Consider the following 26674-nt stretch of genomic DNA (forward strand, 5'->3'; position numbering starts at 1 on the left):
ATAGTCTTGATTAGTAGGGAAAGAAAAGGGAGAAAGTGAGTGGGTAGAGTTCAGCTGTCCATGTGCGTAGATGAGGAGTGGTGGGGGTGAGGAGCAATATTTCCATTTCCATCAGCGATTGGAACATGCTATAAGGGCGAGAGAACATTTATGTTAGTAGACATCAATTTCAGAAACAGATAGGGAGAAACATTTGGGTAGTAGATTTAACAGTAGGCAGTATGGCTATTTTATCAGTGTTATTATAGGCATAAGCAATATGATATGGAAGGAGAGAGAGAGAGAGAGAGAGAAAGAGAAAGGGAAAAGATATGTTTAGTAATGCTGGCAATTTGTCATTTAGTTTAGTAATGTACTTATGGAGATATCAGTCGTAAGCGTCGTGTACCCGGGATCCGTAAAGGCCTTCCTACACGGTACAACATACGCTGTCTGTAGCCCAGTTTTGTTGATTAGGGGGGTATTGCATGTGTTTCTAAGATATGTTTTAGTTTTGCTGGCATTGAGCATTTTGTTTAGTTTGGTATATGTGGAGATTTTAGTCGTAAGCTTTGTTAGGGTTGCAGGGCAGCAGTGCCCATTTGGCTGGTGACAGTCGCAACACGCGTCGTATGCTGTACCCGGGAACCGTAAAGGCCTTCCTACACGGTACAACATGCGCTGTCTGTCGCACATATTTTAATTTTGATTCTTATTAGAACAATATTTGTGTTCGGATATGTCTGGGTGGATGGCACAGCAGGTGATGGGTTTGTTGACGCGATTACTTTTGGCTATAGGATGCACTAAAGAGGAATGTCTTAAGTCTTGATTTGAATATAGGCACGGTGTCTGCATCTCTGATGGCAGGAAGATTGTTCCAGAGGAGAGGAGCTCGATAGCTAAAGGCTCTGCCTCCTATTGTGGTTTTTGATATTCTTGGAATTACCAGGAGGCCTGCACTCTGGGAACGGAGCAGCCTTGGAGGGCAATAGGGGACCACTAATTCCTTAAGGTAGATTGGAGCCAGGTCGTTTAGGGCTTTATATGTTAGCAGGAGTACTTTGAAATCGATTCTACTTTTGACGGGGAGCCAATGCAAAGAGGCGAGTACCGGTGTGATGTGTTCATATTTTTTAGTTCTTGTGAGTGTACGAGCAGCAGCGTTCTGTATAAGTTGGAGGCTCTTTATTGTGTTGATGCTGCATCCGGACAGGAGAGCATTACAATAATCGAGGCGGGAAGTAATAAATGCGTGGATTAGTTTTTCTGCATCTTGGAGGGATAGGACCTTTTCAATTTTTTTTTTAATTTTGGCAATATTGCGCAAATGAAAAAATTATGTCTTTGAGATCTGTTTTATGTGTGAGTCAAGTAGGAGGTCTTGGTTGATAGTTACACCAAGGTTTTTGATGTTAGTGTTGGGTGTTGGGAAGCCATTGAGTGTGGGTAGAAGGGTAGATAGTGAAGTTCTCAATTGATCGGGGCCTACAAGCATAACCTCAGTTTTATCAGAGTTGAGGAGCAGGAAGTTGTTAGCCATCCAAGATTTTACATCATGGAGGCAAGCTTCTATCTTGGGTAAAATTTCATCAGGTTTCATGGATAGGTAGAGTTGGGTGTCATCAGCATAGCAATGGAAGTTAATGCCATGTTTCCTTATGACAGCACCTAAGGGTAGCATATAAAGGGAAAAAAATCAGTGGTCCAAGGACAGAGCCTTGCGGAACACCGTAGCTTACTCTGGTGTGATTGGACGACTTCTCATGGACATGAACAAATTGATGGCGATCAGGGAGGTAAGATCTAAACCAAGATAGGGTCCAGCCTTTGATGCCAACGTGATGTTCAAGTCTCTGTAACAGGATATGATGATCTATAGTGTCGAAAGCAGCACTAAGATCTAGGAGAACTAATATTGAGGCGCACCCTTGATCAGATGCGATTAGTAGGTCATTCAAGACTTTGACTAAGGCCGTTTCAGTGCTGTGGTGGGCCCTGAAACTGGATTGGAAGGTTTCTTCAATTGTATTTTGTTGTAGACAATGGCGATTCTAGAACATTTTACATGGGGTGGCAAGTTGACATTCAAGGATGGCATATCACACACACACACACACATGCCTGGTGTCTATATGTATTTATTTATACAAATCCAGATAGTGAAATTTGATTTCTCTACCTTCAAGAAGCTCTTGAAGACCCAACTCTTCAGAGAGCACCTCCCTTCCTAACTGGCACTTTGGCTTAACCTGCACTTAAGCAGTAACAGGCCCACACTTCTTTTTTCTTTCTATGTCGTTTTCTATTTTTTTTTGTGAAAAAAACAAGCAGTATTTATTGTTACACCATGTTTTATTGCTCTTAGCTTGATTGTTCTCTCCCTTATACGTCACTTTGGACAAAAGCGTCTGCTAAATTACTAAATGTAAAATGTAAATGTAAAAGAAAACTGCATTCAGAACCCACAGCACTGAATGTCATATTGACATACCGGTATATGACATATTTCCCTTCATAATGACAAATACTTTCCTTAATGGCCAATTGAATTTCTAATGGCTTGTTGTTCTATTAGGTTATCACATACAAAATCATTTATACCAAAGCAAAGCTAGAATAACTACTAGTTGGCAAAAGATAGGGTGGACAAAAGAACGCTCTTTTTACTGTTACTGAGTTTACTGTAGGCTACATGACGGAGTACCTTAAAAACAGCCAGAAAAATGCTTTTTGAGAAAACGGGAAGTGGTATCTAAAATCTGATTTCGGAATAGCTTAACAGTTAGGTTACATACGTAATGAAAATAAAAACTGAGAAATCAGTCCACCTTACTGTACTAAAGACGTTGGTTAGCTAAGCTAACAGTGGTAACTTCAAGGCTCGTTAGCACAAGCAAGCTGTATAGCGAGCTAGCTACTGTATGCTACCGACTTTTGCAAGCTAGCAATTAAATAAACGATTGAAATTACGGAACTGTGACATATGACATCCCATAACATTTTCTTTATTCACGATTCAGCGGAACTGTACATTGATTCTTTCAGCACGGCAAGCCTACAGTAGGCTTGTCTCCAGTTTGTTTTTGGCTTCTCAAGTGCTTTCAAACTGTTTATTTCCTCACTGGTATGGAGCGGAAGATGGGCAAACACGGTTATAGGAGCAAAGCGGACTCATGGACTCAACCATTTTACAGGGGAGGGGGAACTTAAAGATTTTAGAGCAAGTTACCAAAGAGATCAACAGCTTAAGTAGCAAAAATATAAGTAGCAATAATATAATGCCATTCAATACATTTAGAGTATATTGCAAGAGACACTTCTGACAACCTGGATGGCAAGTGGGGTGGCAAGCATTTTTTTTAGGATGGCAGCTGCCACCCCTTGCCACCCCGGTGGTTTCGCCACTGGTTGTAGAAAGGAAGTAAGTTGCTTAGCTACTAGTTTTTCAAGTATTTTTGACAAGAAAGGGAGGTTAGATATGGGTCTATAGTTAGCAAGATTATCGGGATCAAGGTTAGATTTTTTAAGAGATGGCTTTATTACTGCTATTTTGAATGATTGTGGAACGTATCCTGAAATTAGAGAATTATTCATTACATTAAGTAATGTCTCACTTAATAAGGGAAGTGCATGTTTAAGTAATTTTGTGGGGATAGGGTCTAGAAAGCAGGTTGATGATTTAGATGAGAGGATCAAGGAGTTTAGTTCAGGGAGGTTAGTGGGTGCGAAGAATTCAAGGAGAGCACCCGGTTGAGCGGGTGTTGCTGTGGGGCATTTTGGAAGGTGTAGGGTCACAGAGGGGGAGGAAACTATGAATTTGTTCTCTTATTTTAAGGATATTATTATTGAAAAAGGTCATGAAATCATTGCCACTAAAGATTATGGGAACCGAATGTTCGATTGTGTTGTGGTTTTTTGTTAGCCTAGAAATAGTGTTAAATAGGAACTTTGGGTTGTTTTTATTACATTTACATTTAGTCATTTAGCAGAAACTTTTGTCCAAAGCGACGTACAAGGGAGAGAACAGTCAAGCTAAGAGCATTAAAAAACCTGGTGTAACAATAAATACTGCTTATTTTTTTTAAAAAGATAGAAAGCGACATAGAAAGAATAAAAAGAAGTGCGGGCCTGTTACTGCTTAAGTGCAGGTTAAGCCAAGGTGCCAGTTAGGAAGGGAGGTGCTTTTTGAAGAGTTGGGTCTTCAAGAGCTTCTTAAAGGTAGAGAGGGACGCCCCTGCTCTGGTAGTGCTAGTGTTACGATAGGCAAAGTGAGATGCATTACCTAGACAGTACACTACCAGTTTCACATTCCATACACCAGGGGGAGTGCCGGTTTACACAGGCTGCTCATTGGCTGAGCGAAAAGAGGCAACATGTGATAATGGCTCACCTGGGAGCACTCAGGAGAGCGGAGTGGAATCACGTAGCAAGCAGAGAGAGACGGCCTAGCTCTGACGCCGTGAACTCACCTGCGGAGATTATTTGCTTATCGGACATTTCGGTGCGTTTGTGTCTTTTGTTTTCCTCCCTATTTGTGAACTCTCAACGCAAAGCGTCTAGGACGGGGCTAGTCGGCGCTGGGTCATTCGTCTGGGCTGGCCAAGCCGTATACCAAGGTAAGCTGGCAACTTCCTCTGGTACCCCACAGACACCTATCATCGAACACCTCTGACTAACAAGTCTATGCAACGCATATCAATTAGGGGATTCTCCGGTAGACAGTGGGATCCAGATATAGCCTACCCCTAGACTACGGTTGTATGTGGTGTGATAGCTGCTATCGGGAGGCATTCCCTAATAAGTGGGGGCTCGTCCGGGATTGATCTCAAACTGTGAGTTAGATTGGCTTGTAAACGGTGGTGGAGTGGTGATGTATTGAGGCCACGGTCGTGGTGGAACAGTAGTAGTTAGTCGGTGTTGGTTCATTCAACGGGAGGCTGAGTAAATGGTCTGGTTTAGTGGAAAAACTGCGGGTGGCAACGCGATGTTTTGGAAACTGTGTTAGGCCATTTAACTATTGTTGGGCTCGGAAATCGGGGCGGATAACCAACAGGTTTGTTTTTCGAGACCGTGAGTTCGCGCAGTGAACAGCTGGTTGCGGTCATTGCAGTTTGGGCGACATAATAGTTAATGGGAGGCCGATTGTACCTCTTATAGAGTTTTTGCACGGCGTGGTTAACGTCGTGGTGAGTAAACTGAAGTCAGGAGGTAGGCAAGTGTGGGGTTTGACGCTTGTTATTCAACTGGTTTTCTCCTTGCGGTGGGTTGATTGGTAGTAGCACAATGACGTTCAATCCAGCGGAGTTTTTTTCGAAAGAGCTTGTTCGAAAGGATTGGCTAAAGTTATCCAAGGCAGAACTCTGCAAGGTAGCGGAATTTCAGGATATTGACATGGACCACAATTTTAAAAAGCTTGAAATGATCGACTTTATTATTAAACAGCTGGGCCTCACTGGGTCAGAAACAGAAGATCTAAAAACTAAGATAGAGTTGAAAAAATTGGAAACGCAGGTAGAGCTAGCAAGAATTGAACAGCAAGATCAATCTGAGCGAGCTAAACTGGAGGTTGAGCGTGAAAAAATTAAAAGCACTGATAGTCAATATCAACGCACACATGAATCCAGGTTTAGTGTGAGTTGTTGTCTGAAACTGATGCCGAAATTTAACACCGATGATGTAGAAGTTTTTTTTGATGCATTTGAGAAAATAGCATCAGAATTACAATGGCCAGTGGAAAAGTGGCCAATCCTGGTGCAAAGCGCGTTTATCGGTAAGGCCCAAGAGGCGTATGTGGCACTAGATCCAGCTCAGAGCACAGAGTATAGGGTGATCAAAGATGTGGTTCTCAGGGCTTATGAGGTGGTTCCTGAGGGGCATCGTCAGATGTTCAGATCCCTTAGGCGTGAACCCGGAGAAACATTTTTGGACTTAGCAAGACAACAGGAGGTTGTTTTTGAGAGGTGGTTGAAGGGCTCTGAGACGTTTACTTTTAAAGAGTTGAAGGAGTTAATGCTGTTAGAACAGTTTAAAGGTAGTATCCCAGGCCACATACAGATGTACCTCAATGCTCAAGGGGTAGGTGATCTCCGTAAGGCTACTATGCTAGCAGACTCGTATGAATTGACACAGAGGGAAGTGGAGCTGAGGGAAAGACCTGGAGGGGCGAGAAGATGGCCAGCAGAGCAGAGTAGTCCCACTGATGATAGAGATGGTGGTTACAGACCCTCTAGCGATAGGTCGTATCATAGAAATCTAAGGGCCTCTAGATCTCCTCCCTGGAGAGAGGCTAGAGAGATAAGAGAAGTGATTTGCTACTACTGTAGAAAGCCTGGGCACATGAAATCTAGTTGTCCGGGGCGAAGGGAGAAATCTCCTCCTGGGTGGGAAACAAACAGCATTCCAAAAACGATGGGGATTATTAATATCAAGACCCAAGTGGCTAATGCGACGACTCAAGTAGGTACTACCCCAGGAATCTTCAGTGGATTTGTGTCTACGGGGGCCCTGTCTCTCAGTGAGGGTGAGCCAGAGGTCACTGTAACCATGTTACGTGATACAGGAGCGGCCCAGTCTGTGCTGCTGGAGGGAGTGGTGGAGTTATCCACACAGGCGGCAACTAGTTTGGTGTAGTTAAAAGGACTAGGTGGGGAAATTGGTGCAGTGCCCTTACACAAGCTACATCTTAAGAGTAACTTGGTGAATGGAGAGGTGGTGTTAGGACTAGTACCCTCGCTGCCAGTAGAGGGCATCCAGTTGCTGCTTGGCAATGACCTTGCAGGGGATCAAGTCTATATCAACCCAGTAGGGAGCAGGTCACCGTGTGAAGTTCCAGAAGCGCAGGCCTTGGAGGCAGAGAATCCGGAGGTGGTCAGTGCGTGTGTGCTGCCTCGCTCACAGGCTAGAAAGAGAGAAAGAGAAGTACCAGGTACTCAGGATGAGTTGGGGTTTCCGTTGGGCGAAACCGTAGTAGGTAGAGTGCTTGGGGGATCAGCTGATTTGGTTTGTAACCAAGACACAGTATTGCAAGAACAACAAAAGGACTTCTCGCTTGCTAAAGTAATTGAAAATGCTGCCTCCGAGGAGGAAAGGGAAACGGTGTCAGAAGGCGGTTCTCTGAAAGATGGTCATGAGGAGCGAGGGCCTAGGAAGATCAGGAAAGAAAAGTGTTGGGAACCTAAGGAACAAGGCAGGCTGTTGCTGTATGTGGCTGTGGTCAAGGACAGACTGAACTCTGCTTGTGAGGTAGCCCGTAGTAATTGGCAAGAGTCCAAAGAAGTCATGAAGAAACTTGCCGTGGAGTTTCTGAGAAGTTAGGATTTTAGAGAAAAATATATAAAAAGAAAAATATGTAAAGAGGTGGAAAAAGAAAAAAAAAATATATAAATAGATTTGTTATTTTTGTTTGAAGGGGGGAGGGATGTTACGATAGGCAAAGTGAGATGCATTACCTAGACAGTACACTACCAGTTTCACATTCCATACACCAGGGGGAGTGCCGGTTTACACAGGCTGCTCATTGGCTGAGCGAAAAGAGGCAACATGTGATAATGGCTCACCTGGGAGCACTCAGGAGAGCGGAGTGGAATCACGTAGCAAGCAGAGAGAGACGGCCTAGCTCTGACGCCGTGAACTCACCTGCGGAGATTATTTGCTTATCGGACATTTCGGTGCGTTTGTGTCTTTTGTTTTCCTCCCTATTTGTGAACTCTCAACGCAAAGCGTCTAGGACGGGGCTAGTCGGCGCCGGGTCATTCGTCTGGGCTGGCCAAGCCGTATACCAAGGTAAGCTGGCAACTTCCTCTGGTACCCCACAGACACCTATCATCGAACACCTCTGACTAACAAGTCTATGCAACGCATATCAATTAGGGGATTCTCTGGTAGACAGTGGGATCCAGATATAGCCTACCCCTAGACTACGGTTGTATGTGGTGTGATAGCTGCTATCGGGAGGCATTCCCTAATACTAGGCAGGTCGTTCCACCAACCTGGAACTACAACTGAGAATAGTCTGGATTGCCTTGCTTGCACCGGGGGCAGTGCCAGATGACGCTCACTGGATGAGCACAGCGTCCTGGGTGTAACATTTGCCCTTACAAGAGCATTTAGGTAGGTGGGAGCAGACCCAGTAAGCACTTTGTAGGCAAGCATAAGTGACTTGAATTTGATGCGAGCAGCTATCGGCAGCCAGTGGAGCTCAGTGAGTAGCGGGGTGACATGTGCCCTCTTTGGTTGGTTCTGGATCATCTGTAGTGGTTTTACCACGCATGCCGGCAGGCCCGTTAGGAGGGCATTGCAGTAGTCGAGGCGGGAACTCACCAAGGTTTGCACCAGCAGCTGGGTGGCATACTGGGTTAGGTACGGCCTGATTTTGCGGATGTTGTAAAGCGCAAAGCGGCATGACCTCGCGACAGAGGCGATGTGGGCTGTGAAGGTTTGTTGGTTGTCAATAATGACCCCGAGGTTTCTTGCTGTTTTGGATCGAGCCAGAGATAAAGAGTCAGTGTTGATGTTGATGTTGTGGTGGATGAACTGTTTGGCTGGGAAGACCATCTGGGCCCTGTTCGGCGTACAACTGAAGCTAAGATAATTAATTTAGCTCACAACTGGAGATTAACTAGCTCGCTAAATGAGAACAGGCCAAGCCGGTCTGGCGACGGGCGCTAATTTATTTTAACCTCAAGTTAATTTATCTCGTCAGCTAAATTGCGCGTGCACGTCTTGCTTCAAAAGGCAAGAAAGGTCGATCCCCAAAACCATGATTTTTTTGAAAGGTACAATGGTCTAAACTCAAAGAAAAAGACTATTTTTTTTCTCCGATAAGGCAGGATATGATCATGAACGCGTTATGAAGAATTCAAGACCATAATCATGTCAAAATTCAACACTCCCGCGGTACCACAGCAATATAAGAAACTGTCTATAGGATGTATAGTAAGTGACATCTTTTCCTTTAACAGAAACATACTATGGTGCAGCGGGTTGAGCGTATGGCTTGCATGCTGTATATCACCGGTTCGACTCCCCTCAGAGGAATTGTGGTTTTAAATTGCTTTGAATAAAACCGTCTGCTAAATGACTAAATGTGAATGTATTAATAAGAAATTCAATACATTTAAGCAATGAAAAAAAATGGTGTCTATTTCTCTCTTCTTATCATGCACCCACGTTACCATCCACCTCCACCATTCACTACCGCACAAACACTAGACACGTTTGCAAAACTAAACGTTTGCAATGATGTAAGTTAAAGTAGGTAAAACAACTTTAGCCAATATCTATTTGGGTCATGTGCTCAAATGTCCTGGGATCAAAGAAAACGTCAGTATTCATGTGCAAACTAAAATTCACGTCTCAGGCTGCACATGAAAGTTATTTCGGGTTTATCAACTGTACCAATGTCTCAACTGTACTAATAGGCTACCACTGTCATATAATTATGAGTGCTTTGTTCTCCGCATCGCCGACATTACAAAAATGAAGGCTACCACTCGCAAGAAAGTGATGACATTCAATGTTCGACGGTGGAGTATGCAATAAATGACTCGAGAAGGTCTTCTAAATTAATTATTCCTTGTCGGGTGGATCGGTAGCGCTCATACAAGAACTCATCATGATGGAAAAATGGATCTTCTTGGCGATCGCAAAGAACTCTTCCTACGCTTATCACACTATGACTCCTTGTCAATGGGATCCCTCCTTTTGGCGTGGGTGTGGCAAGTTTAGCCAGCTAAACTTTGCTTAGCCTGCCCTGGAGCAGGCTAAGCGATTAATTACCATGGTGATTGATAAAAAATTGCTTCTGCGAACTCGCTAAAGCGGTGTTGTCTTTTTTTAGCCTGGAATTTAGCTCGCTAAACTGCTTAGCTAGCGTCGCCGAATAGTACCCAGTTCTGTTTTGGCCAGGTTCAGCTGAAGGTGGTGGTTTTTTATCCATGTGGATATATCAGCAAGACAGTCTGAGATCCGTGCCGAAACAGTGTTGTCCTCAGGAGGGAAGGACAGAACCAGTTGAGTATCATCGGCATAACAGTGGTAGGAAAAAACATGTGAGCGGATGATAGGGCCCAGCGAGGTGGTGTAGATGGCAAAGAGAGGTGGTCCCATTACCGACCCCTGGGGTACCCCAGTGGTGAGGTGGTGGGGTACAGATAGATGACCTTGCCATGACACCTTGAATGAGCGCCCAGAGAGGTACGATTCAAACCAGGAGTGCGCCTTGCCTGAGATGCCCATACTTGATAGTATGGACAGAAGGATGCGGTGGTTGACTGTATCAAACGCAGCTGATAGGTCAAGCAGGACGATAACTGAGGATTGAGCTGCTGCTGTAGCTGTTTTTAAGGCCTCTGTCACAGATAGCAGGGCTGTTTTAGTGGAGTGACCGCTTTTGAATCCAGACTGGTTTGGATCGAGGAGATTGTTTGTTGACAGGAACTCTGTGACCTGTTTGGAGGCTGCCCTCTCAAGTGTTTTAGATAGGAGAGTGAGAAGTGAGACCGGTCGATAGTTTTCCACCTGGGTGGGATCGAGAGACGGCTTTTTGAACAGCGGCGTTACCCGAGCCACTTTGAATGAAGAAGGAAATGTTGCAGAATTAAATGAGGCATTAATCACCTGTGTTATTGCCGGTAGGACGGCAGGGGAAATGGCTTGAAGGATGTTGGATGGGATAGGGTCCAGCGGGCATGTAGTTGGACGGCTACCTGTTAGGATTTTTGGAGACCTCACTCTCAGTGAGAGGGGTGAAAGAGGGAAGCGATGAGTTATTGATGGTAGCGCCCTTAGGGGGGGGAAGACAGTTGGTTGAATTGTTTCCCAATGGCTGCCACTTTCTCTGTGAAGAAGGAAGCAAAGTTATCGGCTGTGAGGTTAGTAGCTGGGGGAGGAGGAGGAGGGTAGAGCAGAGTTTTGAAGGTGGAGAATAGTTTCCGAGCATCAGTTGCACTGTTGATTTTGTCATTGAAAAAAGTTTTCTTAGCAGCAGTCATGCTGGATGAGAAGGAGGTCAGCAGTGTCTGGTAGCTTGCAAGATCGTCCTGTGCTGCAGATTTGTGCCACTTTCTCTCAGCCGCTCTGAGATTGGAGCGCTGCGTTCGGAGGGTATCACTCAGCCATGAATGAGACTGGGTAGCTCCCGCAGGTCTGGTAGAAAGTGGACACAAACTGTCCAAGCATGAGCTTAGAGTGGAGCAGAGAGATTCTGTGGCATCATTGACACCTAGTGAGGAGAAGGTGGATAAAGGTGGAAGAGTAGAGGAAACCAGGGAGGAAAAGTGAGTGGGGGAGAGGTTGCGGAAGTTGCGCCGGAACGAGACCATAGGAGGAGGGACAGAGGGTTGCTCAATGAGCCGAACATCAAAGCGAATGAAGAAGTGGTCTGAGAGATGGAGAGGGGTTACGGTTAGGTTTTCCGTGGTGCAGTTCCGAGCAAGGATGAGGTCAAGCTCTTTCCCTGCTTTGTGAGTTGGGGGAGTGGGTACCTGTTGTAAGTCGAACAAGTGAACCAGGGTCCGAAAGTCAGCCGAGTTGGGATTGTCTAGGTGGATGTTCATGTCGCCAAGGATGAGTATTGGACACTCATGGTCAGGGATGGATGACAGCAGGGTGTCCAGCTCATGGACGAAATCGCCCAGTTGTTCTGGTGCCGGTAGATAACAATCACATATGTTTTAACAGGAGCAGTTACCATAATTGCATGATATTCAAACGAGGCATACCTGTTTGAGGACAGCAGTGGAGTAAATTTCCAGTTTTCCGAGATCAACAGTCCCGTCCCACCTCCACGACCAGATGGCCGAGATGTATCAATGTATCAATCAATGAAGAATAGTAAGCTGATTTCGCCTCGGAGAGTACTCGTTTATAGCTTAGAAGACTATCCTTCCATGCCAGGAGGAATACCTCAAGTTTGGTGGAGTACCATTATTTTTAAAATTTTCGTGTGGTTTGTTTAAGTGCACGAGTCTGATCAGTGTACCATGGGGCCAGTTTTTTCCGTTTTCTTATTCTCTTTTTTAGTGGTGCAACAGCGTCAAGGGTTTAGTGTAGTGCATGTATGACGCCTTCAGTTAGTAGGTCGATATGAGGTGGGGGAGTGCATATGCCATTTACTTTGCCAGCGATAGGAGCTGAGGTGAGGGCGAAGGGTAGTTTTGCTATAAATTCAGCTGTAGTCCAGTCGGATAGACAACGGCTGTAGTGGGTTATTTCCGATGTTGGACGGAGTTCTAATTTCATGTTGAATGTAATTAGGTGGTGATCTGAGAGGGTAGTATTTTGGGGTAGAACTATAGGGCGGTCAATTTCTAGGCCATGCGTTAATACAAGGTCAATGGTGTGATTATGGTAGTGAGTTGGTGTGTTTACATGTTGTGAGAACCCAATCGAGTATATCAGTGATTGGAATGCAATTGTAAGGCTATTATTTTCATTATCCATGTGGATATTAAAATCTCCCACTATAAATTCAGCATAGGGACCTGGTGGTCTATATAGTGTCACAAGAGTGACCGGGTTAGTGGCTTTTGAGTTAGGATGCATAAGATGAAGTATGAGGACTTCAAATGATGCAAATTTGAATTTAGGTCTTGGGGAAATACATAGATTAGCGAGGGAAATTGTAGCAACTCCACCTCCACGTCCTGTGTTGCGGGGGATGTGGCAGTTAACATGACTTGGAGGGTTAGATTCATTTAAGGCTATGAACTCATCTGGTTTTAGCCAGGTTTCAGTTAGGAAAAGTATTTGGATGTTGTTGTCTGTTATCAGCTCATTTATAAGTGCACCTTTTGATGTTAGGGACCGAATGTTAATAAGGCTGTTAATTTTAGTATTGTGCAAGTTTCATTTTGTGCTGATAAGGTTTGTATCTTTATTAGGTTTTCCTGGTTAATACTTCTACTAGTGTGATTTGCGTTGGGTTTATGTATTCTAGGTATGGATACCGTTTGTATGTGATTTAGTATGGGGAGGGAGTGTAATGGTGCAGCGGAGGCTAGTGTGGGGTAATAGGTCTGCCTTCCAGTTCTAGTTATTGGTTGTCAGTAGTACGTTTGGGCTAGGTGGTGTTTTAAGTTTTAAGAAAGGAGGCTAGCACCCTCTTTGGAGGGGTGGATGCCATCCTTCTGTAGTAGCCCAGGCTTCCTCCAAAAAGTTGGCCAGTTATTTATAAAATCTACTTTATTGCGTGAGCACCATTCTGCTAGCCAGTTATTAAGTGCCGATAGTCTGCTGTACATTTCGTCGCCGCGGTTAATAGGCATAGGGCCAGAACACACTACAGAGTCTGCCATTTGTGTTGCGCTAATGAGTAATGATTTAAAATTTAGCTTGGTGGTTTCCGATTGCCGTAGGCGGACATCGTTTACGCCTGTGTGAATAATTATTTTAGAGAATCTCCGATCAGCGATTAGTTTTAAGTGGGATTGATGTCATTAGCTCTAGCTCCCGGTATACAGTTCACTGTTTGTGACGGGGTTGCGAGTTGAGTATGCCTCAGGGTGGAGTCACCAATAACGAGAACTTTATCATCAGTATCGGTGGTATTAATGGGAGAGAAACGGTTTGAAGTTGGGATGGGATTGGGATACGAGTGTGATACTGGCTTTGAGTGTCTTCTACTACTTCTTCGTTTTACAGTCACCCATTTATTGTGGGGTTCGGGTTGTGGTGTTAACACGGGTGAACTAGAAGGCGGAGTGACGTTGTTTAATGTAGTTAGATCTGCATGCTGAATTTCGCTGGTTTGGGTTAACAAAGTTGTAAGGTTTATGCTGAGGAGACGCGACTCAAGTACAGATATCCTCTCTTGGAAGTTTGCCAGTAGCCTACACTTAGTGCAAGTATTGTAGCCATGGAAGGCTGTTAGGGAGTCGCTAAACATATTACATGTTGGGCAGCGGACAGAGGACAAATGAGACGCCATGGCCAGCTAAGCGTTAGCTGAGAGCGATAGGAAATAGGGGGGAGAGGGAGAAATCACAGATTCGATGTAGTGTAAAAGGTAGTGATAGTGAGCGCAGTCACTGGGATACTTGAGTACAAAAGCAGATAAGCAGCGTTCCGGGGCTAGACAGCACGGCTCAGTAGCAAGCCTGTTAGCAGGAAGTGGCGTCCGGAGCTTCTGAGAATAGGGTCCGTAGGGAAACAGCAATCCGTAGGGAAACAGCAAAGTCAGTGCCTTTAGGATTGTGAGGCGGATAAATCCAGTGGCGTATCAGCTCGCCTTACCAAGGTCGCTTCGGGTGAGCCCGGTTTTTCATGTCTCTTTATTGAAGCCTGTTCTAACCTCTCCTTTGTCTCCTCCAACTCCCCCACCCCCACCTTCTCGTTTTGTGGCGTGCGGTCCGGTGTTCTCGGTCAAACGGCTCCTTGACTCTTGGCGAGTGGGTTGGGGAACACAGTACCCGGTTGATTGGGAGGGGTATGGTCCGAAAAACGCTGTTGTATACCAGCACGCCACATCGTTGACAAGTCCCTCATCAGCGACTTCCGAAGGGACCAGCCTGGTGTCGCAGGACTGTCCAGTGGCGGTCGTAAGGAGGGAGGTACTGTCATTCCTCGACCGGCCAGGAGATGCGGCCAGGACCCACAAGCCCCTGAGATTCGGCCCAGGAAACCCCAACACATGTCCCAAGCCCTTGCCAAACAAGCTAGGAAACCCCGTGCCAGGTGATCAGAGGCATCACCTGTTCCTCGTTTTCATGTGCCTGTTTTAAGCCCCTTGTTTCTGAGATTCGTTTGCTCAGTCATGGGATTTCGAACCGAGAGACAGAGAACTGAGAAATTCTCCTTTAATTTCTTGGCCCTTGTTCACCGCAGCTCACGGTCTGTTGAACTTTCTTTGTTAAAGGCACAATATGCAACAATTTTGCTTCAGGATTAGGGTTAGGATAAGCAGTTTAACCTTAAAATAACAGCTTAAAAAAAATTGGGGCGCTACAATGACTTTTAATATGGAGAATTGCTTCCGTGCCAATGGCATAGGAGGGTCGATAGGCATATAACTGCGCTCTGTAGTTTTGCCTGCCGATGCCCGCCAACCTGACTTTGATTACCTTCTGCCGATCTAGTAAGTAGCTTATTTGCCGTCTTGCTTAGTCTTGTGTTGCACATGATTGATGTTTGACTGTGTAAGGACAGTCGTTGAGTAATTAGTTTGTCATAATGTCAAAGTCAGCACATTTCAAGAGATTTCGTTAGTTTTAGCTGCTAGCATACCTTTAGCGAATAGCTATTAATCCTTAATGCACCTTTAACTGTTTTTGAATGCTTTGTGGACTTTTGAGTTTTTTGCCTGAAGTGTTTGTTACTGGAAGGACTACTTTTTGTTACCGTGTGGTTTTTGGATCCTTTGTGTTTTTTCCTGGAAAAAAACTCCTCTGTGTATCCTAACCTGACCTAACAAAACTTTCAGTGCACGGCCACGTTCGTTAAAAAACTATCTTCATAATCTAACCATCGAGCTTTAATCCATGTTGTTGTGGAGAAAGAGGATGGTATCATTCATATTTTATTAAACTTCACACTTCTGACATTGGACATATCCAACATCGCATCGACTACTAAGCAGAAATATCTCCATAAAGTAGATTTCCCTTCATTTAGTATTGTTTTAAACTCTCAAGATGACGGTTTAATTTTAACTTTCTCCATCATGCCAGTTTACCACCTGTAATCGCGTTGTGACAGCTAGAACATAAACGAATTCCCGGCACAGACAGAAGTTATTGTTGTTTATTTCATTTCTGATGCACAATCGGTAATTCACAGTTTGCATGGTCTGTGACCGCACATTATCTTGCTTTGTTTTACTTTGCTAATCTATTAGATAGATCGTGCATGCACCATCTCTCTCTCTCTCACTCCCTTTCCATCACCATCTGAGCATATACAACTCCACATCGCGATTTCAGTGCTGTTTAAATACATTTTATTGAGTTAAGGGCCTATAGCCTGGATATAGCTCTCAAGGCAAGAATCCTTTGTTTAGGTAATTATTGCACTCTGTGATTTTATTTTGCAATCAAAAACAAACTTCTGCATCATGTGAAGCAGACACGTTGACTTCACTACTTATTAAGATATTTAATAAGTGCTGATGTTTCAGAGCCTGCTACAGTCGCAGAACCATAAATCGGCCTTTACTTTCCTATACGTCCTTCTCCGTATGACGAAAGCATGGAGGGGCGAGCCCTCTGTGAAGCCATAGAGAATGCATTGAGAGCCCTGTTATGTGAAAATAACTGATTGAACATGAGAGTCAATGACAGAGGTCTGGGGCGATTTCCATTTCGCCCCAAATAGCCCAAAAAAGGGGCAGGGCCATTGAAGCACAACTTTTGCCTGACTGTTGCCTGACTGTTGTTTGATTGAACAATGACATTCAGATGCATCATCATTATTCATTATTCATCAGAAGCTGAGGCAATTTATTTTTAACAGCACACACTTTGTACTGTACCTTTAATGGAACTGTCTGCATGTGCCCTTTGTGGGGCGGGGATTAGAAATAAATAACTGGAACCCAGGGCTTTTTATTCTGCATGGCCCACTTGAGTAAATGGTACGTACACTCTTCAGTTGTAGCCTACAGAAGTCTATATATTGGGGCACAGCTTCAGTCTGTTACGTCTTTATCGACACTACATTATCAGTGTTGTCACCATTGTAGTTGAAGTTGTATTCCGAAAATCTTGTTAACGGTTGTTATTTAAGCCAATCAGGGCTTAAATTGAGCGGGATCCTGACAGAACAGCATATGTCTGTGACGTATAACAAAATATATAAAATAAAATAAAATGTATCAGTGATAGTGGTGTGCGAGAGTTGGATTATTTTAGATGCCCATCCAAATAAAATAAAAGATTTGGGCATTTAAAAATAATGAGGCGCATATGAGAACCGTTTAGACTCGACAAGAAAATATGCATGGACACAGTATTTGGAAGCTTGCATTGTAAACCAAATCCAAACCAATGTGTAGCCCTTGCATGTAAAAAAAACTGCTGTTTGTTGTTGTTTGATAACTGTCAGAATGTAATGTAATTATATCTAAACGATGATGACTTTGCTGTCTATGTTTCTATCTTCATTATACCATTGGTTTATGAATGTTCTTCCATCCACTTGAAACCCCTCTTGTGGTGGGTAAGATGAACATAATTTGGACTATTCAGACATTATAGCAGGCAGCAGGGAACCCTCTAGACAGTGATTGGTTATGGAGTCCAAAGGCAGAGTATTGCTAGTTGTCTATGCGCAGGAGAGCAGAATGATGGTTATGAATGTGAACTGTGCTTTCACATGTATCCATCCTTATTTTCTGTTTATTTACCCTTTAACAAAGAGAACGTCATCTTATAGGAGGGCACAATAAAACAGACTAAGAGTTTGAACCATAGGCCCAGGGAAGTGGGAAGTATGCTTACTTCATTGTGTGCAGGTTGATCATATTTATTGCACATCGAATGATCAGTGCCATACAGCCATCTATTTTTATTATCTTCTATGAGGCAAGAGTGAAAAGTATCTGTAGGAAAATGGAGGATATGGCTGAAGGTCTCAAATGTAGTCGGTGACATCTGAGATGCCAGTGATTCATTTAAGGAGTGTAGAAGTGGGACCTCGCCTGTTTGTACTTTTCTACATGTTCATGAATCACCTGGTAATAAAAACTGCCTTAAAATGAGTGTGTAATTAGTCACATTCAGTCACACACACACACACACACAACATGGACAGTGAAATTTCAAGTCACGCTATATTTGTTAAAATGTTTACTTCTTTTAATAGCACAAAACCTAACATATTTCAAATTGAATTACTCGTTCTTGCCACCTAAATTGTAAGTTAAGGGCCACACCTTGCCATTTCCTAAAGACAGAGATAAGCTTTACTGCTCTGTATTTATACAAGGAGCAGACTCAGTCTTCAAGCAAATGTTTAGTTAATATTTAACATTAATATTAACGAGAAACTTCTTTGTCATTTATTTATCTTTTACTTGTGTTAAAATGGGCACATACCGTATAGGAAACATAGCCCATGGACAAATATGATATAGGCTGGCACAGGAAGGCCTATATTTGGTCTTGACTGCAGTCTGGGCTTGGCCATTGGTCCCAGTGAACAGCAATACTGAGAGCTTACTGTTGTATGTCATTGGAACACAGATGTTGGTGGTAACTCGTCAAGCCTCCCTGTTGTGAATCTTTGACGAGATGAAGTCAGAGCCAACTCATTTTATTGCTCACACACACACAGACAGAGAGAGAGAGAGAGAGAGAGAGAGAGAGAGAGAGAGAGAGAGAGAGCAACCTTCTAATGTTGTAGTGGTGTGCTCAGAGCAATCATCTAGCACACATCTCTGTCCACTTCACTTTGTTTAGCTTTAGTGTCCGTTGGCACCTGGAAAAGCATTTCCCAAGAAATTCTCAGTGCCAAGTCTGCTCAGTGCCAAGTCTGCCAATCACATTGTGAGGTGTGACTGGAAGTGATAGAAATTCACTATCTTGATGTTTCATGGGGCATCACGGGGCATGAGGTATCTAGATAAGGAAACTATGCCACCCTCAGCCTCCACAGATAATGCTAGAACACCTTTACATAATTGTCTTACATTAACTTCGAGACAACCATCAACAGTTGTGAAGGTTGGCAGTAGCCCGGATCATAAAGATGACCTGCTGCATGCCAAGCCTTTCTTTATGCACTGGAATGTGAGGGTGGGAACAATGTGTTGAGATTAGAGATGACTCACTTACACTGGAATGAGCTTCTAAGAGCTTGGGGTAGATCATGAAAAGAAGGGTTATGAACAAGTCTATAAAACAATTACTGCCTTGAATAAATCTGCTTGCTTTTTATTAGTACTCTTTGTTGAAAATCGTATCACAAAACATAACAAAACTAAATGAACAAGTTAGTGAGTTAATATCTCTAGTTTCTCTTTTATTTGTCCCTGTATTACCAGTTGATGCTGTTCTATAGCGCTTCTTTCTGACAGGTGACTTCATTTTTGGATTGGCATCTAGACATCTTTAGGACAAGATGGACATGTGGACCTGTCACTACTTTTATCTTTTGTGAATAGATGGACATGTGGACCTGTCACTGCTTTCAGTCATGCAGTTTTGTTTTTTAGCGTATTTACAACAAAAAGAAGAAAAACGTGGTTTCACAAAACTACTTGCCAGCTACAGTTCTTCATGGATGGAGTATTTACAAGCATTGATTAGCAAATTAAGGGGCCATTAAGGTGTGGGGTTTCAGTTGATGTTGAATCGATGACAACAACAACAACAACATCAACAGCAAAATGTGTCATTCACAGGGATTCCGCCACAGATTGGAACATGAATGTGCAGGAAGAGGCACTCAACCTTCAATCATGACCAAATACTTGACATCACTTACACAGACAATAGTAATTAAATTCTAAACACAGTACAATTAATGAAAATGTCACTGCAATCTGATTTATTTTGATGTAAAAGGAAATGTGCTCTTTCTTAGTCAAGTAAATAAGGCTTGCACAATGTTTATGTGGTGCAGAAAAAGAATAACACACTAGCATTAGCACAGGTGTGAACCGACCGGAAAATTGCTTATGATCCCGCCCCCTCCCCCCGCAACGGAGTTTTGCCATCTTTTTCCCATGCGGAGGACCCCGCCCCCTCCCCCAGTGACGAAGTTTTGCCATCTTTTTCACATGCAGGGACGTAATAATTTGTTTTTAAAACTAAATCCCCGGCCGGTTTTGGAATCCCTGCCAGACGTATTTTTCAAAATATCAGGCCTCAACGTCTAGTTTCCTCTTCAAGCGGGAGCTACAAATTAACTCAGTTACTCAGTAAATGAGTAGCTCTGTCTTTTTTCAAACCAACACACCTCCAATGTGAACTGGCTCACCAATGACTACATAAGGACTTGCATGCACATTCCCCATAGGAAACTCAAAATCAATGGGTGAAGCAACAGTGATACGTGAGAGGGATGTTGTAAAAATGGACACAGATGGCTAGAGCGCTGAGTCATTGGCAATGGAATATTCCAGAGAAGATCACATGATGTTAAGAGACAGTTGTCTGAATAACAAATCAAAAGTCTGAGCCAATGCCAGTGTAAGGACATGGGACGTGTCCTCAGTCACCCAGTGACAGAAACAGATAACACTTAGGCAGGATATCATCTGGTCCCAATGGCATATCACTTGTCAGTGTAACGAGCAGGTGCAGTACCCAAGACAATGGTCAGACACATAAACATGGCTAGAGAAACAACTGAGCTGTCTGTTCTAGTAACTGATCCAAAATGTTTCCCTTCGTCACAGCAGATTGAAATACTAAAGTTGAAAAAAATTCAAATTTCAACCCGCCCATCTGTGCTCCTGAAACAATGTGATGATTGGCTGGAATAGTGGGGGGTTTTTGCCGCAAACACACACGCAGAACGGACAGCTAGAAACTTGAAGTTCAAAGTTAATCATTTGACTGTGGGCTCCTAATCAACATCCTACTTGTGGGCATATGAAGACCCAACCCAAATAGATGCTTTAAGCCGCCTGAACATTCAGAACACCCTTTAGAATACAGTATGTAGCCCCCAGCTGAGGGTTAAAGTTCTACAAAACAAGGCACAATGATGTATAGTTTAAGCCCATATACATCATCAGCTTTATACTCTGTTGGTATCAGCGAACTATGCAAATACGGTAGGCCTGATCACAAAGCCTTTTGACAAGCAATCATCTTTAGCAGCTGCCTTTGCATACCAGCCAATTTGGTCCATTCAGTAAAGTACTGCCTCTCACTTCTACTGAACTGTTGACATCACCCTCTTCTGTGCCTTCCTCAGGAGAATAACACGCTCCCTGTACAGATGACAACACTTTAGACACTTTAGCATGAGGGGATGTCTGCTGTCAGTCCAACTATGGAGGACAGAGTCTCTTGTACTTAAACTACATTTACCGTCACTGCGTAGCCCAACTAACCATGATATTACCGTTTAAAGGTAGAATCCGGGATTGTAATCCAATATACTTTTTTGTCAAATTCATCTTATTGCTCCCCACAGTCCCTCAACTGCCCAGTGTGTGCATTCAAAAATCTCTGGTGTTTGTACACAGTCCAGGCTCGGTAAATGTTGGTTGAAATAATTCACAAACAATTCCAGCCAATCAACATGTTGCTTCAGGAGCAAGGGTGGGAGGGGTGTAATTTAATGGGCTGTTGATCTTAAATATCAACAACCTTTCGCAAGAATCGTGAACGGATTCTGTTAAGCCTGCTAGGAGGCCGGGAAGAACATAGCCAGAGGGTCTCCATTAAGCACACTGTGCTGACATCACATCAGGGAGGCCAGATCTTATCTATCAGTCTATATAGCTCAACCCTGTGTTTTTACCAGTGTGTCTGGCTTTCATCATTTCATCCCTGGATTACAGCTCTACATCTTCAGGCGTACCAGCATGTTCTTCTAACCATAGCATGACAGCAGTGTGAATCGCACAACTCCCAGACCAGTGCTTTGTCACGGTTCTGGTGTCCTGGTAGTGGTTACTCCACCCACCTCCATCTGTGCTGTAAAGCCTCATTGCTTACAAGAAATGACTGAGGACTCAACTCTGCTGGAAGCAATTTGTGACGCCAGCTGTCTCAGATGTCAGTGTCTTTTCTGTGATGAGCAACTGTCTGATAACTTTTTGTGTATTCCATACCCGTTAAATGTTCCACCATGTTTCTGAAGATCACTTGTAACCTCTTGTGAAGACTTCTTTAAATGGTAACATAGGTCAACTGTTTGTAAAATCTACTTGTAACTTCTTATCACTTGCAGCAAAACTCACTATACAATTGTTCTAAGTATGCTTGTGAATAGAACTATGTGAGGCAAAGTACTTGTTATATTGTGACTCTTTCTGAAGGTCAGTTTTGAAAATAACAGTTTCACTTACACCCAAAAGAGACTTTGATGCTGTCATGTTGTTGGCTCTACTGGTCTGGATTAACTGTAAGGAAGAGAAAATGATAAACTGTGGCCAATGGGTCTTGAATATAGTCTGAACCTTCATCATAAAATATTATTAAAGACAAAATAAACAAATTAAACAAACGAAAATATACAAACAAACCAAATAGGCTACAAAATAAAACTCTCGATAAGGTTCGTGGAGAAAGAGCTGAATATCCAGAACTCTGCCCAACCCTGCTGATCTGCTCAGAACACAAAACGCCCTCTGTTTCTCAATCTGTCTCTCCCCTCTCCCTCCTCCTGCAGTCTCTCTCTCTCTCTCTCTCTCTCTCTCTCTCTCTCTCTCCCTCCCTTACTCTTCCCTATCTCTCTCTTTCCCCCTCTCTCTCTCTCTCTCCCTCCCACACCCTGACCATTCAAACACACACCAAATCAGTCTTACTTCTTCCCGCCCCTCTCTGCCCCAGATATCTAATCCTGAGCACATGTGTGGAGCCAGAGACGGACAAGAGTTGAAGAGAGAGGCCAAACAAAGCTGTCTGTATAGTATCCCCGACCCATCTTCTACTATCAGAAAGAACTGAATTGGACAACAGGGAGAGAAAATACAATCAAACTACCTTGTGGACCATCAAAATTCCTTTCATTGGATTAAGGTCAACGGTCTCCTGGCGGTCGTGTAGAAGTGCTGTATCCTAGGTTGACGCTCCACAGGAATCCGAAGTCAACATGTGTACAGGGAAATGTGCCCACTGCATTGGAGTGTTGCTATACCCCTTAGCGCTCACCTCGATCATCTGTAACATTATCCTCTTCTTTCCTGGCTGGGATGTGCAGTACGCCAAAGATGGACACATAACCGAGGAGGTGAAGTACATGGGTGGCCTTATAGGCGGGGGCGTCATGGTGAGTCCACAGACATCTATATAGGCTGACCCTCACACCTACAAATACAAATGAAAGCTTGATTCTCTTTTTTACTCATACTGTACATACTGCAACCAAGACTGCAAACTTTGAGGTCAGCAGGGTGTATGGACAGTCTATATGCATGCATTTCTTCTGTAATCCTTACTCTGATAGAAGAGTTAGTTTAGTATCTTCACTATTTAAATGTTGTTCAGTTGGAAAATGGAACTTGTTCAACTGGCGCAGTTGCCTTAGTTGTTTTGAATCACCTGAATATGCCTGGGCAGACAGTTGCACTTAGAGTTTATTTACTTGTTTATGGCTGACTGAAAAGCCCAACTATTCCAAGAAACATGATAATGAAAGATAGTTTCACCACATTAAAATATACACTGCATTATTCTAACTTTTTTTTATAAAAGGAATTCTTTAGACTTTTTTACAGTTCCTCTGCTGTCTCACCCAGAGACCTCCTGCAGTTTGGACTCTTCTATTTACATTTCATTACTTCTTCGGGAAAGGCTCAGATAGCCTGGCAGGGGAGTTACTGGAATCTCTGTTGTCTCAAAACATGCAGCTGCCTTAAGAGCGCTGAGCCAAGATTATGGTCTCCAAAGAAACCAATACAGACCTGCCAGAAAATGTGTGAGTGAAAACCTGCCTGAAAATGGGAAGAAAAACAATACGCTATGAATATTTGTGGTCGGGTGTGTCAATAATTTAATTGAACATAAGACAGGGATAAAATAACAAGCAAATAAATAACCAATTATTTGAGCATGAGTGAGACTGAGTTCTACTACTGACAAATTGAATTTGAAGACACCAGATTGTGTTTTCTTTTTTTATTTCAATTTTGACTATTCATTCTCAAGCGTCTATTCATTCTCAAGCGGAGTAAAGCGTTGCCAAAGCAGAAAGGTTATTTGTGCACATTCATTTGAACACTCTCCTATCTTTATGTTGCATTCATTTAGACATCCACGTTCATGTGCTCTCTGTCCTAACTGAAAAACTGTCTCATTATAAAATCGCTGCCTGCCATTCTCTCGTGCTTTTGAATGGATACAATTTTGACGTCCTAAAATTCAACAGCTGAAATAGGCCTATATCAAGCGTGGAGTGATTTTTTTTTTTTGCATTGAGGAATCCGAGTGAGGTTGTTCCTGGCAGGCCCAGACAAGATCAACTCAAAGGGCCCCCAATCATCCCCCTGCCCACCCCACGCACAGGTTGCTGACAGGCCCCGAAACACACACAATGCATGTTCCATTTTGCACGTAGCAGAACAGCTCTCCAGCTTTCCCACACACTAAGACCTTTGCATGAGCCCCCCCCCCCCCATATCCTCACTCATGGAATGACATGTTAGAAATCAGTCCAATCAGAAATTAATAAATTGTTTGCCTAGACATAGCTCTTGTATAATGAAAAATAACCAATGTATAATATATAACTGTTATATAATAAAATAAAATAAAGATATTGAATTCATTACTGTTAATAAAAGTATATACAAATAATAAAAGATAACCAATGATTTCTCCTTGTCTCTTTCTGTGTCATAGGTGTTAATACCTGCAATCCACATACACCTGACAGGAAAGCAAGGCTGCTGTAACAACCGTTGTGGGGTGAGTGGAAGTGATAAGTCCTGTGGATTTGGGGAAGAAAGGTATCGAGCTCAAAGACAGCATCTTGCACAGTCGAACAAAGGACTATTAGTTGGAAAGTGAGCAGCCTTGGAATGGGTACTGCCTTGTTGTCTCTTGACATGTGGTTGTGGATAATTCCATTAGACAAAATGGCTAGGTATCTGTCCTGTAAGTGACTTTGTGAGACTGAGAATGTGGTTCACATGATTCAAATATCTGATGGGAGGGAAACAACAGGGAATTAAAGTGCCACTGTGGACAGTTTAAACACAGCAGAGTCGTACATGTTTTTCCCACAACTGGTACATAATGCTTCTATTATTGTTATGCTTTTTCATTAATCCACAATGAACGTCAACCCGGAATCTGCTTAACAGGTATAAAACATTCCGTTTTATTGAACCAGATAAAGGATTTATTGTAACGCTATAAACTGTAGTCATGACAGACTTCTTCTGATAATATTGTGGACTTTACATTAACTCTTATTGACCTGTGGTTGCCTTCACAGATGTTCCTGTCGATTGCATTTGCTGCTGTTGGGGTTGCTGGCGCCCTCTACAGTTTCATTGTGGCCATAACTGGTTTGATCAATGGGCCACTTTGTAGAGTAGGATTCATTTGGATGACTCCTTTTAAAGACAAGTAAGATTAGTGAAATACAGCCTGTGTTAACATTATGCAATCTCTGCATTTGGCATTTTCTTTTTCAGAGAAATGTAATCAAATCTGTATACAACAAAAGGACTGAAACAAAGAAACAAGTTTAATAGATCGCACATTGGCTTAAATAACCATTTTTCATCGTGCTTTCACAAAGCAATGCTCACAGGACCTTCAGTCCTCGTCAAATAACTTAAAAAGTGTTCTGAATTAGCATCACAGACTGCTTCATTAAATTAGCCATATGTATTTTTATCTTGCAAAAGCACCGACGCTCGCCCAATGTTTCTCAATATCCCATTCTGTGCAAATGTCAGTTTCATTCAGTCAGTTTCAATCAGTGGTTTTCCAAAGCACTCATAACGCTACATTTCCCTCTCTCTTTTCCATCGGTTTTAGGGAAGACAGCTACCTTAACAACCAGAACACCTGGTTTGTGTGCACTGCACCTGAAAAAGTGATAGAGTTCAACATAGGACTGTTTAGCACATTAGTGGCGGTAAGTGCAGTACAGGGGATACTGTGCTCCATCCAGATGATCAATGGCCTCTGCGGTTGCCTGTGTGGCACCTGCAAATCCAAAGGGGTAAGAAGCCTTAATGTTTCTAACCCTTAAAATGTTGTACTGACTACATCTAAGTATTTTAAAAGGCTAAAACAGGCACAGCTCACACTAAACTCTGCTTGTTTATGCATAGAGAATGGCCTGATGTAGGTAAACACTGACCGGAATACCTCTTTTCCATGGTCCTTCCAGCCGCTCTAGTACCCTGTGTTGCTATGACGATGTGGATCAACTCTTAACTGGAAACATGATGACTCACGCCCTCTTGTGGCAGATTAGGAAAGAAGCGTCAACGCCTGATGTTCTTCATTCTGCAAAGTGCCACCTGAAATACAAAAAGTGGTTATCTACTGTAGAAGCTTTTATACATATGATCATTGGGGGGAGGGCTATGTTCTTAATTGTGCCATGAACAGTTACTATAGATTAAACAGCATTTCAAAAGATAAATACTAACTGCTACAGATCATTGTGTTCATATACATCAATAGCTACAATTATTTGTTCACGTCTAGAATCAATAAATATGATTTTGAAAATGTTTTGGTACTGTGGCCATTTCTTTATGAACACTGAAGCCAGTTGTGTCCAATTGCTATTGCATCTGTGTAACTTCTCTACATCACATTAAAAGGTACATTAAAGTAAAACTAGAACACAGCTACAGCTTTTGTAAGTCTAATCTATCTAACATTTGAAAACAAGCCAAGCGTGTATGTACATACATTGAAGACTTAGTGTGTCATACCTGACTTTTAATTTTAAAATGGGGTGTTGAGCAGCCCCTATAGAAAAATCTAAAATATTCCATAGACGTAAAAGATGCAAATGTTTGCTGTCTGTGTTAAAGTCTTTGAGGTCCTTTCTTTCTACACCTCTCTCCCAGAGCAGCAGTGTTAGCTTAGGGTTTCATATCTCTCTA

At 43.0% G+C, this 26674-nt stretch overlaps 1 protein-coding gene and 1 long non-coding RNA gene across 2 annotated transcripts; one reads left to right on the forward strand and one right to left on the reverse strand.

Annotated features, from left to right (window-relative positions):
* LOC308362410 lies at positions 1-22710 on the reverse strand. The gene is made up of 3 exons (XR_013968583.1): positions 22581-22710; positions 21944-21997; positions 1-128 (listed from the first exon to the last, which is right to left on the reverse strand). It is a non-coding gene; the product is annotated as an uncharacterized lncRNA (long non-coding RNA).
* Positions 22388-26291, forward strand: tm4sf21a (transmembrane 4 L six family member 21a). The gene is made up of 5 exons (XM_080835017.1): positions 22388-22866; positions 24438-24503; positions 25036-25169; positions 25587-25773; positions 25945-26291. Exons 1-5 carry the CDS (start codon positions 22690-22692, stop codon positions 25951-25953), a joined length of 573 nt encoding a protein of 190 aa, XP_080691143.1. The 5' UTR covers positions 22388-22689; the 3' UTR covers positions 25954-26291.
* Positions 26292-26674: the final 383 nt, after the last annotated feature.

Source organism: Sprattus sprattus (genome assembly GCF_963457725.1).
Source record: "Sprattus sprattus genome assembly, chromosome: 1".
NCBI classification, from domain to species: domain Eukaryota; kingdom Metazoa; phylum Chordata; class Actinopteri; order Clupeiformes; family Clupeidae; genus Sprattus; species Sprattus sprattus.

What these genes read in the sequence shown, in the direction of transcription:
- tm4sf21a (XM_080835017.1), top strand. Translation starts at nt 22,690, where the DNA reads ATGTGTACAGGGAAATGTGCCCACTGCATTGGAGTGTTGCTATACCCC. An exon ending in TTATAGGCGGGGGCGTCATG is followed by an intron (nt 22,867 to 24,437) that starts GTGAGTCCACAG and finishes TCTGTGTCATAG; the next exon opens with GTGTTAATACCTGCAATCCA. An exon ending in GCTGTAACAACCGTTGTGGG is followed by an intron (nt 24,504 to 25,035) that starts GTGAGTGGAAGT and finishes TTGCCTTCACAG; the next exon opens with ATGTTCCTGTCGATTGCATT.